The sequence below is a fragment of the Watersipora subatra genome, chromosome 10 (assembly GCF_963576615.1).
Source record: "Watersipora subatra chromosome 10, tzWatSuba1.1, whole genome shotgun sequence".
In the NCBI taxonomy this organism is placed as follows: Eukaryota; Metazoa; Bryozoa; class Gymnolaemata; order Cheilostomatida; family Watersiporidae; genus Watersipora; species Watersipora subatra.
This window is the reverse complement of record NC_088717.1, coordinates 7555263-7570735: the sequence shown is the minus strand read 5'-3', so window position 1 is coordinate 7570735 and position 15473 is coordinate 7555263. Positions and strand designations below refer to the sequence as shown.

Below are 15473 nucleotides of genomic sequence, written 5' to 3'. Positions count from 1 at the left end.
ACCTTACGTGAGAGGAAGTGCCAGGGTAGTCAGCTTCTAACCAAGGGACAAACCTTTCTATCGTTGTTAAGCAGGTAATGCTGTAGACATTCAAAGGCAAAAATCATGTCTTTATATCTACAGCAACCAAATCAGAACATTGCTTTAAAAATTGTCCGTTTAAAACTGGCAATGAAGAGCAGACAACCACTTGAAATGCACTAGAACTGCTTAATGTTGTAATTGTCGAAACTAGATTTTGAATATATTACATTTAGAGACCATTTCCAGCAGCTGCCAATACTCTAAATGCGATGCAAGTCAATATTTTACCTAACATACGGTCATGTTTACAAATATTGACATCCCTGTCATTTTAGAGTGTTCGCTAACTTTAGACCAAAATTCTGGAGATAATTGATGACATACCATATACGAACCTCATATCAAATTAAAGCTCGAAATCTCCTTTATCTGTTAAATTAAAAATTAAATTTCCCAACACAGGTTGACTTTGATTTTGGAAGTTTAAAGGCAGGAATGGCTAAAGTTATACTTTCAATAATTAAAATTTTGTATTCCACAATGTTGCAGGCATCCAAACAACTCTGAAAAGTGAGCAAACTCTGAAGTATTTGAACATTAGAAATATATGTCTCTGAATTAATTTCAAATGGAATTGTGGGTAAAATATCAGAGGTAAGCTATTGTTGCTTATTGTTCAAAATTAACTCAGTTTTGAAAATGAGAGGAGTTCTTCCAATGTGTATGGAATTAGTTTCATCGGAAAGAATGGAGTCTCAGCTTCACTTTGGTATATAAATTTTTGAATATACCATAATTATAAGACTTACTCAGGCTTAATTATAATCCTCTCATCTGAAACTACTAGTAATTCCAGGGGTGTTAATATTTATTAACATGACTGTATGTTTCATATGCTGCTATTTTGAACATAACACTCAAAATATTGCAACTATGTGCAGCAACTCGACTAAATTTTGCATGCACGACACATATTATTGACGTCTTCTGCAGTACACTCACTGTGTGTAGTAAAAAGCATCAGATAGAGTAGCTGTCAGTCTTTGACTAGCTGTTAATATCTAGTGGTCTGAGAATTGGTAGTGAATTTATTTGCAGCTGGCAAGCAAATTCTTTTGAGCAATATAATATAGACAAAGAATACAACCAGAAGTAATAGTCAAAACTGACAAGGTGACATAATGGAACTTGCGTATAAAAGTGTGTCAAAATTATTAGTCTCCAAATTAACAAAGGCTATCAAATTGAGGAATCACATCGCAATGCATAATCCAAAAAAATAACGAGCAAGTTAGCTGTATATTCCAGCAGTGCGGTCCTTTCCAAAGATATCAACAAATACTGTACCGATCTCATCTATCATATCTGTAGCCAGTGTTGACCTTCCATGCTTATCAAAGGCTGCCTTGTTGCACTCTCGGGTAAGGGCGCAGGCAGAAACTGCTGCTAACAGCGTTGGACCATATAGCCCCATGTGTCTCCTGAAATAATTATGTTAAAATGAAAACCTTAACTCCAAGGTGAACTCGAGAATAATTTGTTTTTGACTCAAGTCATTTGTAAACCTGATCAAGAAATAGGAGAAACTGCAGACATTTTGAAATCTCTGCATACCAAGTAAAGGTCACGAGAGAAATTCTACAAGTCACCCTATTCAAGAACTCTGTCAGTGCTACAAGTGGCTTATAGTTAAATCCAGCTCTTTCAATCTTCGGGAGCAATTAACATGAGTGTGACAGAAGATATTAACATGGGTGTAACAGAAGATATTAACATGAGTGTGACAGAAGATATTAACATGAGTGTGACAGAAGATATTAATATGGGTGTGACAGAAGATATTAATATGGGAGTGACAGAATATATTAACATGGGTGTGACAGAAGATATTAACATGGGTGTGACAGAAGATATTAATATGGGTGTGACAGAAGATATTAATATGGGCGTGACAGAAGATATTAATTTGGGCATGACAGAAGATATTAACATGGGTGTGACAGAAGATATTAACATGGGTGTGACAGAAGATATTAATATGGGTGTGACAGAAGATATTAATATGGGAGTGACAGAAGATATTAACATGGGTGTGACAGAAGATATTAACATGGGTGTGACAGAAAATATTAATATGGGTGTGACAGAAGATATTAATATGGGCGTGACAGAAGATATTAATTTGGGCATGACAGAAGATATTAACATGGGTGTGACGGAAGATATTAACATGGGTGTGACAGAAGATATTAATATGGGAGTGACAGAAAATATTAATATGGGCGTGACAGAAGATATTAACATGGGTGTGACAGAAGATATTAATATGGGCGTGACAGAAGATATTAACATGGGTGTGGCAGAATATATTAATATGGGCGTGACAGAAGATATTAACATGGGTGTGGCAGAATATATTAATATGGGAGTGACAGAAGATATTAACATGGGTGTGGCAGAATATATTAATATGGGAGTGACAGAAGATATTAACATGGGTGTGACAGAAGATATTAATATGGGCGTGACAGAAGATATTAACATGGGTGTGGCAGAAGATATTAATATGGGTGTGGCAGAAGATATTAATATGGGCGTGACAAGAGTTATTATTTTAGCAATTTCATATTTTTGTCATAATCTCTACATACTTTAGAAGGGCGTAAAGATGCTGTTAAAAGATATTTCAATTTTTTAAAAGAAATGATCACAAGATTTCCCTAGAAAACTTTACAAGAGAACTATGTACAACACAATGTCTGACATCAGCTATAGCTAATACACTTCATATGAGACTATTCAAGAAGGCAGCAATTTAAAAATTCAATACCTTAGCTGACTTAGAAGCACTAAGATTATTGACAGATGAACTTGGTTCAATTAATTTAATAAATTATGTAATTAAAGCAACCATGAATTTATGGTGAATAAACTAGACTCTAGCCTGAGGTTTAGGATGGAAGAGACAGTAGATGGGAATACGCACTCATTTATCATATGAGGCATTGACTGAGCCACATGCATCCAATAGTTGAAGACTCCCAGTAACCCTGCGAGAATGTCTCCTTGACCTCCGCTACGTCTTGGACTCACCTCTGTATTAACCACAAGTGCTGAAACAATGAACAGTTCATTGATTTATGATCCCAGGATAAAATCCAACTGACATGTAGGTTTCAGAAGGTTTTAGTACATGTCAAAGTGAATGGCGAGCAGATTACATTTTAATACAGATTACAAAGTTAAGAGTGACCTTGTGAACAGTAGTCTAGATTTTACACAAGAATACTGTAAAACCTCTATTTGAACACCATGGCGCTCTATTTGTCAACCTTTCCCCTATAGTGGCGTTTTATTAGAGGCGATGTTCAAATAAAGGGTGGCGTTGTATTTTTCGGATAGTTCGTCAGAATTTTGGGAAGATAAATTTAACTCTTTTACAGGTGTAGCAAATATCGCCTATATTTTGCACTCTCCTTCGGGCGGAGCGACATCAAACCTCTTAGATGTAAGAAATCTGCTATAACTTACCTCTAACTTGTTGTAGATCTCTAAATAAATATGCATTGGAAAGCTGAGAAATATCTCTACTAATCTATATACAGTCAAACATGGATAACTCGTCCACGGATAGCTCGAACACATGGTTAATTCGAACGGTTTCTTTAGTCCGTTCCCACGTAATGATAAATTGCTATAGATAACTCGAACTCAACACTGTTAATTCGAACTGTTTTTTTGCCCAACGGCTACCGAAACGGTTGTTATCGCTTTAGAAAATCACTTTATTCAAAGCCATAGAGGTAAACCTCATCTTTTCGTAATTCATAAGCGTTGTTATTACCACCATCGGCAAAATAATTTTGTCAACGACTTTTCTAAAAGTTTGGTCAAATTTGATTTATACTGCTATACGATTAATAGCACGGGCTTGCCGGGTCACGCGCGCAAGGATTTTCACCACGCACATACAAAACAAAAACAGCATGTTGTTTTGTATGTGCGTGGTAAAAATCCTTGAGTACGTGACCCGGCTAGCCCGTGACGAATAGTTTTCCGACGTTGATTCCGTGTTGAATCAACGTCGGAATGTTGAATGTTTAAAACGTCTTAAAAATTGTTTTTATTAAACGTATACATTGTCTTAGCTAAAAAAACTATTCATCGTTTGATCTAAACACAGAATACGTGTGTACATTCAATAAGTATCCATTCAAAAAGCGTGAGTGATATACAATGTACCATTAAACCTCATAAAACTTTTAATTGAACTGCCTCGGAGTGTTGCTCTTAACGAATCCCAGGTAAAGTAAGGGATTTTTCTTTGGTAACTTTTTCTTGAAGTTGCATAAACTTCAAGAAAAGTCGGCAAAATTGATCGCGGGTAAAACGCTCAAAAGAAAAAGATGTCTTTTCTTTTGAGCATTTCAACAACGATCAAGTTTTGCCAATGTCAATCTAAAAAAACGTCCTGGCAATAACATCACCTCAAACAACAAACCAATCTCGAGTGATAGAAAAATCTCTATACTTTTTGATAAAAACGTTTTAAACTTTACATTAGAAGCATTTAATTTGAAACAAGCCATTTGTGCTTTTGATTTATATTATAGTTTGCATATGTACATGTATCTACTAATAAATAAGTAAATACATGGACTTGTGACAGTGCTCTGATAACTTGAACGCTCTGATAATTCGAACACTTTTGCTCGGTCCGGTGAAGTTCGAGTTATCCATGTTTGACTGTATATATTTCTCAAAGTCCGTATGTCTGTTGGAAATCCGGCTATAGCTATTATTAGAACAGCTGAGCTTGACAACAATAAAGACTCAAATTCATGGAATTTCATGGAATTTTTACTGTCATTGGAAGCCTAACCTTATTAACTAGCTTAGTGGAGTTTCCATTGGCAATATGCCAGGCCACTAGCTTGAAAGGTACAGTTGTTTGACAAAGTTTTAAAACCTTTACAGGTGTTTTTATTTCTCTTTTAATTTATTTCAACTACACGACACACTTCTCTCATGATATGTAGTTTAAAAGTTATAATGGCAAATGTTGTTATATGTTAAATACAAATCAATTTTCTGTCCAAAGACTCTTCTATTACACGGGCAACGCCGGGTGGCACAGCTAGTTATTATATATATTGATTGCATTTGACCTACGATGATGTTATAGCCATCGCTGCAATTTATTAAAGTTTCAGTTTTCAATTTCATTATACTAAATTTCATTGCAAATATATATATAAATCTCAAAGTTAGTGTGTCCTCTGTGATTTTGTGGATTGGTGTGTTCAGTCATAGCTATTAAAATCTTGGAATGAAAGCTCGCTTCGTGCTGGATGTGAACTCACAGAGATTGCAGGCGCAAGTTTCCAACCACGCATTTAACTACTGAGCTACACAGTCCTTAGAAATCTATCGCTCTTATCATATACCCTTATCTCGATCGCTGACACTATGATGTATTAATTGATATACTGCGCCTAAGCATTACGATGCCTCGGTTATAAGATATTTTTTTACCTAAATCTATGAAACACGATGCTTTTTTGTCCTCACCATAAAAGGGCGAATTTGTTTTTTGCCATACGATATCAACAATAAATTTTCTCGAAGATTAAAATTTGATGATTGTATCTCAGTTCAGCGTCATCTGTTATGGTAAAAACAGCTTTGCAAACAAGTGATAAAATTATAGTTAAAAGTTCACTAAAATACATACTAAAGCTTCCTTCAAGTATGGTTTTAGTAAGCTAAATTAATTTAAGTTAGATTCAGCATTTATGTTACACATATTTCTTGAAGATAATAATTCTGCACGTAGTACATTGTAATGCTACATTTTCTTGCAGATCCTAACTACAAAATGCACTTAAGTTGTTGTAGGTAACTATAGTTACTAAGGTTAACATATTGTTTTGTTACTATTTTTTAATGATGATGATTTTGATGACTTTTACTAGAGAGTGATTGCAGTGGATAATTAGCCTACTATGGGTTTCTATAGCGCTCTATACGATATTTCCACCTTATGATGCTAGCACAGAAACGAACTAAAATTATATAATTGTATACCAAATAATTTTTCATTGTAATCATAGCAAAACAGACTATATTTAGCCATTACTTGCTATTGATTTCATATTTACATTTAAACACATTTACAGTTTTATTTTTCTTCTAATTTGTTTCAACAAAACACTTTTTTCATGATATAACATTTAAAAGTTAGTTGTTTGAAAAAGTTTCAAAACTTTTACAATTGTTTTCTTTCTTCTTTTAACTCATTTGAACTACACAAAAAACACTTTTCTCATCATATGAAGTTTAAAAGTTAGAATGGTAAAAGTTATTATAAGTTAAATAAAAATAAATTTTCTGTCTAACAACCTTTTTATTACCCGAGCAACGCCGTACATTCAACTAGTAAATATATAAACTGATGGCATTTTTGGTTATTTTCTATGGTTTTTTTAACTTTATTATAAATGTAAAAGCCAGACCAGGCCATTGAACATCAGGTACTTGCTAGGGAATGATTCTTTCCACTTTGGTGGTGCCATCAATGAATAAATTATACAAAGTGAAAGCACTAGACATCGGTATGGGCAGATTACTCACACTCAGAACCATCAGATATGATGTCTATGAAGCCCTTTCTCAGAATGGTAACCTGCAACTTCCGTGCCAATCGTTTTACATCTATTATAGGCTCACCCTCCGTAGGAGCCTTCTGCAGCTGCAAGGAGAAAGATACAAGACTAAACTAAATCATGACTGGCCAATATTTCTGTCAATTCGCAGGACTTTAAAAAGTTCATCAAACTTGGTATACGGTCAGAATTAAACAAAAATATTATCAAATCACGAGTCTGTAATCTCATCTGATGCTGTTACTATTGCCAAAATATCCTTCACAAAAAATTGTACATAAAAATGAACTATTCTTGCAAATCATCTGTTTAAAACCTATCTGTGCAGGCTCTACATTCATGAATAATGATTTTGAGTTGACAATTTTTAGAACCTAATTTAAACCACAAACAATTTTAATATAATTATATAGCATCAAAGCTGTTTCCAGTTGATATTTTGCAAAGATTGCAAATCTATTTGTCCATTTTCAGGACTTGAAAAAGACGATCAAATTGGGAATTCGGTCGAAATTACTCAAAAAGATCATTCAAACACCATGTTATCTCTTGCTGTTAATATATATTTATGTATTATTGCATTGGCAGTATTTGCTGTATTGCATTGTATTTTTTCTCAAATTATGTCGTACAACAATAATAAAACCAAAAAACCAAAAAAGGGCAACAGTGAGCTACTAAAATCAAATAAATGGTTTGACAATAGTGTTTAAAATACCTTTCACTGCTATGAAAATGGTAATAAATGTACATATAGGAGGAAGATTGTTAAAGCAGCTACCAATGATATTTTAAAAATAATTGTTAGATGTTGCATGCAATTTATTCATACCACATAAGTTGAAAGGAGTTGAAAACTTGTAACTGTCATGTAAAAAACAAGAACACAAACCATGAAAAATTTTGAAACCTTTAATTGACGTAAAATAAACATTTAGCATGAGTAAAGAAAAAGGATGCAAAGATTTGGAAAGACCATTCATTGGAATAAGATATGCTGATATATGAATATGATTGCAATTGGTCGGAGTGCTCGTTTTTGCCACAAAGATAAATCACTTGTAACATGTCTCAGAGCTAGATTATAATAAATGTGTTTACCATAAAAAGTATGACAAAAGATAAACTGATAACAAAACGCTATAGCAGATTTTGAGTTCATGTACAGTATGGCCTGCAAAACTGGAGCAGAGTCAATAACCTTGTGACCTTACTACAAATGGTGTCAACATGATTACCCAAGAAAGTTGATCTGTCAAAACAAATCCTAGCAATTTTGTCTCGCATCTACCAGTGATAGATTGGCTGTTAAACGTAAGAGTAAAGCTATTTCGAAGGTTTTCATTGGTATAATAAAGAAAATGCGATTTTTGTAAATTGATGTTCATGTGATTTGAAGTATACCAATTGCTGATAATTTGCATGATGAGATTGCAGTTTACCTCAAAAACTTGCACACCTTTGAGATGACTCACAAAGATTGTATTATCGGCCCATGCAAAGCTTCTGGGAATAGGTCTGAGAAGATCAGATAACGCAATAAGATTTAGTGTAGTCATTTAGCATATAAAATATACAATGCTCATCTCTCACCACTACAGTATAGAGTCGATCAAACTCTGCGGCATTTGGTGTGAGAATCACTTTATCGTATCCCTTGATTATGTCAGGTTTCTGAGTTATCAAGTACATTCCATCCTGTAAAAAATTGAGCGGACAATAACAAACTGTCCATGACACCAATTTTATAGACACAAGGCCATATTGTTAGAAGATCGATAAAAATGTAGTCATGGATTGACCCCATGCCAGTAAAGACCGACAGAAATTAGATCATCAATTCGAATGATCGATCCTGGTAATAAAATACTACTCGTGTAAGAGAGTTGGCTCTAAAATCGATCCATTTAAAAATTGATCCATTGTTTCCCAAAAAGGAGTTACACTGTCGCAAAGCAATAAATATGGCTGACAATTTGCAAAGACTTGATGCTGAGCCACAGTTATTGTTGCTATCATATTTATTGCTTGGACGATGAATGAGATGTCAGCTTTAAATTAATAAAAGGTCGATCTTGTGAAGTGTAAACCGACAAACATCTCTGCTTCACATTTGACTATGAGTATTACCCTGACAGCTTAGTGTACCGTGAGTGATCATCAGGTGTGAAGATAAAGCACAAGGAATAACTATGTGCACAATTATTCTGATACACACCAAGGTGGATGATTAGCCAAGTGGGGGAGAGTCAGGCTACTAAGGTGAATGTCATGTTCAAACCCTGTATGATGTCAGCTCCTTTCTGAACCCCTAGCTATGGCTTTGGATAGACAAACACAGCACCTATTATAGTGACCCTAAGATTGATCTTACAGAATATCAACTTGTACCATGTACAGTGACTGATTGTTAACTTTGCATAGCTATTATACTTAACAGCAGACACCTTCGGGTATTGACAGGTTAACATAGTGCCAGGTTGCCGTGCTGTCCAGAGTTCTCTGAATATCGAACGGTCAAACTCTTATGGTTATTATGATGATCACAATATTTAACTGGCCAATCACATCCACTAGCACATTAGCTGTAGCCCAGCTGTACTTGTCTAGTGTAGCAGCTGTCCAATGCTTTAACTAGATATTAAATATTACAATTACATGAAGATGAGAAGCTTGTTGTCAGCAGAACTAAACTAGGTGTGGTGGAGTTTCATTTCATATAGGAAGAATATTTTCAATTTAACTGCGGCTAGATGCCTTCCTTAAAAAGGTTGACTTGCAACAAAATTCACATTAGTTATTTGGTATCAAAAAATTCACCCTGTCTACTCTGTTGTCTTGTAGGTGTCAAATATGTGGAAACGTGATTACAAGCTCTTAAAAGCTCAAAAACGAAAAGCCGCAGTAGATTGGAATCCGTTTATTTCTCTGACGTAGTCATTACAGTTTGGTTATTGTCTTGTCACTTGATGTTCTCACGTGAATTGAAAGGCCAATAAAAAGCTCAATATAATTTATCGTAGCACTAGTTTATGACACACACTTCGGGTTTTACCGAAGACCCCATATCAAATATAGATGCTCGCTACTTTACAGTTTTGTTTCGGCTTGAACTAATTATCAAGTCGTAATCCGATCATGTGACCCAATACTTCAAAAACAACTTTTGCAGCACTTTTCGATTATCACAGGTGACCAACAGGCTCGTCGTGATTATCAGACAATGATATGTAGTCCTTTGAGGTAAGGTTAAAAAATTAAATTAATTTTTACAGTAAGTTATAAGATGTCACTGCTAAAAGTGACAGCCTTACAATGACGATAAAACAGACGCGTAAGAACAATAGACATGGTTGTATTGAATGCGTGAAGTATATTTGTGAAAATATTTCGACGAATGTTTGGAAAGAGTGCCGTTTTGGAAAGAGAATCCAAACTAGGGCGGTCTTGTGTGGCTGCGATTAACTGTTCGTTTATGAGCTTTTAAGAGCTTGTAATCAGATTCCCACATATTTTGCACCTTCAACACAGCAGAGTAAGACATGGTGAATCTTTTGATATCAAATAACTGTAATGTGAATTTTGTTGCAACTCAACCTTTAACATTAACTCTTGCCAGGAGCATAACTCAGAAACAGGGACAACCACCATATACTGTAGTATAGCGACACTTTCATCAAAGTTTATTTCAGGAAATCTTACTAGTGCTGCTTCTATCAAAGCCCATACAATACCTCGCAAATAATAACAACAATCACATATTAATCACATGTCAGTTTAAGTAAACATCAAAAATATCTTACTAATAGTACAAATAGATTCAATGACAATTTAAAATCTAAAATAATCTTTAGTATAATTAGAACCATGTCTGCCCAAAGTCATGATTGGAGTTTGGGGAAAAAAGATCGCATCGTGCGGGATTTGAACTTATGACATTTGGCTTACCAGCTCTGCACACTACCTTCCGCACTAATGTTTTGCTTTCCAGTATTTTAGAATAATTGTGCACATACTTATTATCTGTGCTTTACCAGCACACCTGACATCCTCTTTACAGCACACTGAACTGCCAGATTATTAGTGAGAATAAAAACTGGCGGAATGCTCACTTTGTATTAAAGGTAAATGTATACTTAATACAGATATGACTGATGTACTTACGGCATCGATTACTAGTGGGAGACCTCGTTCTTTTATCTCATAGATCAGTCTCTAAAGAAAATATAAATATACTCTCTTACTTAAAAGGTAAGAATTTAACAGCTAAAGCCTAGTTCCTCTTCATAACAGCAATCTCAAAGGAGTTGTCTATCTATGCAGTTTTAACGTTACACATACTTGTACACAATATTTTCTCATGAGAGTGTAAAACCATTATTTTCTGCATACATAACAAAGGCTGTCTTTTTGTAGTGCCAATGCTGCATTAATCTCGAACTAATGTTGCTACCCAAATGTGGTATGTTCTATCAAAAATATAGAGTAAGTGTTTGGTCTAATGGAATTAGCGTTGTTTCTACATACAGCTGGGATTGTGGCAATGTGGAGTAAGTGTTGTAACAATGTGGAGTTAGTGTTGTACTAATAAGGATTAATTGATGATTAAAGTAGGGCGAGTGTGTTAACAATACAGAATTAATGTTGTTACATTGTAGATTTAATGTTGTAAGTGTTGTAGAGTTGGCGTTGCATCATCATGGAATTAGTGGCATAATAGTGCATAATGAGTAGCAAAGAAGTTAGAGCTCGCATTGCATCAATGTAGAGCTGGTGTTTTATTATTGCAGACTTAGTATTGTAAGAATACGTAGTTAGTGTTGCTACAATGTTGTGTTATTGTGGCAAAAATGGAGAGTTGGTAACGGATATGTAGCAATATGGATTACCTCAGCGATTTGGAGTTGCTTGCTGTCTCGGCCCAAGCCAGGCCCCAGAACTACAGAGTGAAACTTTGGTAGACTGTCAATGATATTTTTCACTGCATCTTCTCCTTCACTAAAACACAGTTAGCCTGATTTATATGAAGTAATAAACAAGTTAATAGTTGAGAGGACAATCTATGTTTCATGAACAGAACAAATTTTCACCATTTCATCTTAATACTAGTAGTATGTCCAGTGTCGCCATGGATTTCCTTTATTTTCATCGGATAGCCAGCAGCCTGCGTAAATTTTCAACGCAAATTGCTAAACTGCTTTTGTGACAACAATCCATGAGCGCATTCATCGAAGGGAATTGTCCGCAATGCACCTTAAAAGCGCTATCAAGTTTCTCATCACAATTATATAAAAAATGAAAGTTCTATGATTGCCAATTGAGCCCGGCGTTGCTTGAAGTGGGTCGACTTTTTCACGTTAAATAAATAAGCCGTAGGTAATACCAGGAGCTCTGGTAGTCTGCTCATAGAAGTCTTCCCTCAAGTGATAATTGTTTAACACCACAGAATATTGCTCTTATTACAGTAAAGACCGTTCTGTAATTCCAGAAGGTGATTGACTGGTAATAGAGTGGCCTACTATGCTGAATGTCAAGTCTCCTAGTACACATCCATTCAGGTACACAGCAGTCTTTCGTAAAGCAATTTAATCCCAACCAATATTATTTCTTCAGTGCAACGGTTTCAAACAAGATTAAAAAATTATCAGTTTTATAAGTATAATTAATAAGTATATAGATGGGACTTATAATTTGACATTCAAATAATTTATTTCAAACAATTTAATTTCAAATAATTGTAGAGCTGCATAACGATTTATGAAAAACTAAATGTATTCAATAAAAAATAGATTAATATTAATATTTTGTGGCTGAAATCTTATATAGCTTTTTGAGAGTCATCGCTTATCTGAATGCATATACGAAAATTTGAAGAATTTTACTCAATTTAATAATTTGGTTATAGACTATACAGGAATATCTACATAAGCTATTACTAGCACAACTAACAAAGGTTTACACATACTTATGGCTCTACAATGTAAGAAGGTAAAAAGAACAACAACTAAAAATTGTTTTACCGTATAATTGAAATAAACATAACAAATATAATCATAGAGTATGTGGATAGCATTCATGATAATTTAGCTAGATATTGAATTAATATTTCACCAGGTCAAGCCTGAGACCTATATAAAGAAGTTTTGCTGATAGGCTGAAACTATTTCAAGCAGTCCTAAAATGAACGTTAGGCTCAGGTTAACATCTGAGACTTAATACTCACAGCCAAGGCAATACTATATGTTCTGGATTGTAGGACTTGATAGGTATTGCTGCAGACTCTGTCGTAATAATAGTCGCCAAGTCGGCACCCTGTAAGTAAACTCACACATGAGATATTAATAATCATCTATGCTAATATTTCCATAACACTAACACTGTTACAATAATGATAAAGTAAAAAATATCTTGTTTGTCGCAAGCAAGAGAAGACAAAAGCAGAACAGTGGATAAAATAAACGCAAATCTAAGTACGTATCGATTAGATACAGGCTAATCACTGATATACTAGAGGATGACTGCAGGGTCTAGTGCAATGGATTCTTAAAAATAAACTTGCACCAAATTTTAGTCGATTTCATCAGAAAGTATCGGTATTTTTCTATCATTTACAATTTTCTTTATGTTTGAGGTGATCTGGCTACTAGCATGTTTATAGACTACAATCGACAAAACCTGATCGCAGTTAAACCGCTAAGACTAAAAAAAGTCCAATTATGATGTCTATAGTTGTAAAAAGATCAACAGTGTAGAGGAGTGTAATGCTACAATCTGAATGCGATAGCAGATATCAACAGCCACTAGTGATGCCAGTCTGCACGCATTTTTCTGTTGAGCGTTTTAACCACGATCAAGTTTTGTCGATATTAATCTTGAAACATCCCGGCAGTCAGATCACCTCAAACATCCAAAACAATCACAAATGATCAAAAAATACTGATAATTTCTGATAAAATCTACTAAAATTTTGTACCAGTTTATCTTTAATGAAACTCATTACCTGCGTGGATGTAGGAACTAAGACAACCAACGAGCTAAGATGACTCCTTCACATAAAGTTTCTGAATGCCAGAGTTTTAACCTAAACAAGCTAGCGGGATGTTGAGGCTTGTGAGAATGACTGACTAGCAGAGCTATGAGTTGGATGAGAGAATAACTTGTAAGATTTTCTAGATGAATAACACGCTAGGAACTTACACACTTGAGAGCGGAGATAGCGGCGTAATGAGGAGCTCCTGTGTATCTATAAAACACCAATTTCACATTATAAAAGTGCCAACACAGTGAAATGTGAGTATGTATTATAATAAATTTGCCAATAATTAAATTCAAACCAAAATGAAACGCAACAGCATTTCATGGTCCTTCCTATACAAAGACAATTCTTACAAACGATTCACTATAAGTCAAAGGTTTACCATTTGTTGGAATTATCTATCACAGGCATATTTCATGTTGTATTACTAAAAACTGGCACGAAACATTTGAAAGGGCGTCTCCAAACTGCAGCTAATGCGCGCGTGTTTTGAGAAGGTATGTCCAATTTATATGCACGAGTCAATTCAGATACTGATCCATCTATTTTCAATAAAAAGTGAAAGATCATGATGCGTGATGTAGTAATTATAAGCACAATTATAAGCACGACTCTTATGATAGCCAAGATTTAGTATAGCTTAAGTTGATACCTCAAGTTGCTCAAATCCATTGGGTAATGAAACTTAGCCAATGGCAACTACATTACCTGCCACTGCTTATAAGCTGTTTTAAATCCTGAACGAATTAGTAGTATAAGAAATGCTTTTTAACAAGTTGTTTCAGCTATGCCTTGAGCTTTCGAATATTTGAATTATGCATTGGTCCAGGCACACACCAAAATAAACAAAGATTATTTAGTAACCATTATCTAGTAACCGAAAAGATTTTATGACTATGCTTTGCCAACGTTGAATCTTATCTGAAGGATGTGTTCGGGTGGCTCCAATAGGCTATGATGTCTACTCACTCATTCGAACCTCCAATAATACAGATTCTCCCTACTTGCCCCTTGTGTTTATCATAAGTCAGTGCTGGAATGCACCATGAAAGTGCTTGCAAAAGTTTGGATGACAGCGGTTCGAATGAAACATCACCAGGTTGACTCCCTAAAATTAGCAACAAAATATAACACGCAATGCGTTGATCAGGGTGGTGATAACGTAGAGACACAATACATCTACGACCAGAACAATTAAGAAAACACGATTTGATACTCCAAGACAAAATGAAGTCGACAGTTGGCAAGTTTTCCAATCTTTTTTGATCGTTCGATGGGGAAAATTTTAAGAAGGCTTGATGCTGAGTGAAATCTAGACACCAATGGCAAAATTATGTCGGACCATCATTGCGTAAACCACTTACACGAAGTTAAGTCTTGAGTAGCAGTGGGAAAAGTAAACGAGCGTCTACTGAGGCGTCCAAGTACATTAACTAATGTAAGCATCGTCGCTATGAATGCTTTTTAACCCTAGCGAATTAGTCAGATGCTATTACCCAGCGAAGACATTTTCGCGTTTTTGGTGCGTATTTGTCGAGCTAAGCAAAAACACGATTTGAAATCTAAAGTTGTAAATAACAAGACCCTGTCTCGTGTTGTTGACTTTTGTTATTGGCGTAAGGTTATTTTCCGCGAGTCCAGTTTATCTGCTAAATATTATAAACTTTCATTTGATAGGCTCAAACTAAACTGTAGCTTTATAACGTCATGTTTTCCAACCGACTTGCTCAACAAAGGAAATCAGCTTC

The 15473-nt window shown here is 35.0% G+C and overlaps 1 protein-coding gene across 3 annotated transcripts in view; it reads right to left on the bottom strand.

The window, feature by feature from the left end:
* Nucleotides 1-1092: 1092 nt before the first annotated feature.
* LOC137405689 (ATP-dependent (S)-NAD(P)H-hydrate dehydratase-like) overlaps nucleotides 1093-15473 on the bottom strand; it is a 232414-nt gene continuing 218033 nt past the window's right edge. The window contains exons 2-11 of one of the 3 annotated variants that reach the window (XM_068092042.1): nucleotides 15090-15180; nucleotides 14695-14833; nucleotides 13887-13932; nucleotides 12913-13001; nucleotides 11579-11687; nucleotides 10854-10904; nucleotides 8283-8387; nucleotides 6658-6775; nucleotides 3011-3137; nucleotides 1093-1505 (exon numbers count right to left, since the gene is read on the bottom strand). In XM_068092042.1, the coding sequence (XP_067948143.1) occupies nucleotides 1316-1505; nucleotides 3011-3137; nucleotides 6658-6775; nucleotides 8283-8387; nucleotides 10854-10904; nucleotides 11579-11687; nucleotides 12913-13001; nucleotides 13887-13932; nucleotides 14695-14833; nucleotides 15090-15171 (1056 nt within the window). In that variant the 5' untranslated portion in view covers nucleotides 15172-15180 and the 3' untranslated portion in view covers nucleotides 1093-1315. Of the gene's footprint in view, nucleotides 1506-3010; nucleotides 3138-6657; nucleotides 6776-8282; nucleotides 8388-10853; nucleotides 10905-11578; nucleotides 11688-12912; nucleotides 13002-13886; nucleotides 13933-14694; nucleotides 14834-15089; nucleotides 15242-15473 lie in introns of those variants that run through there. The other 2 variants (XM_068092041.1, XM_068092043.1) reach the window with 2 other exon arrangements.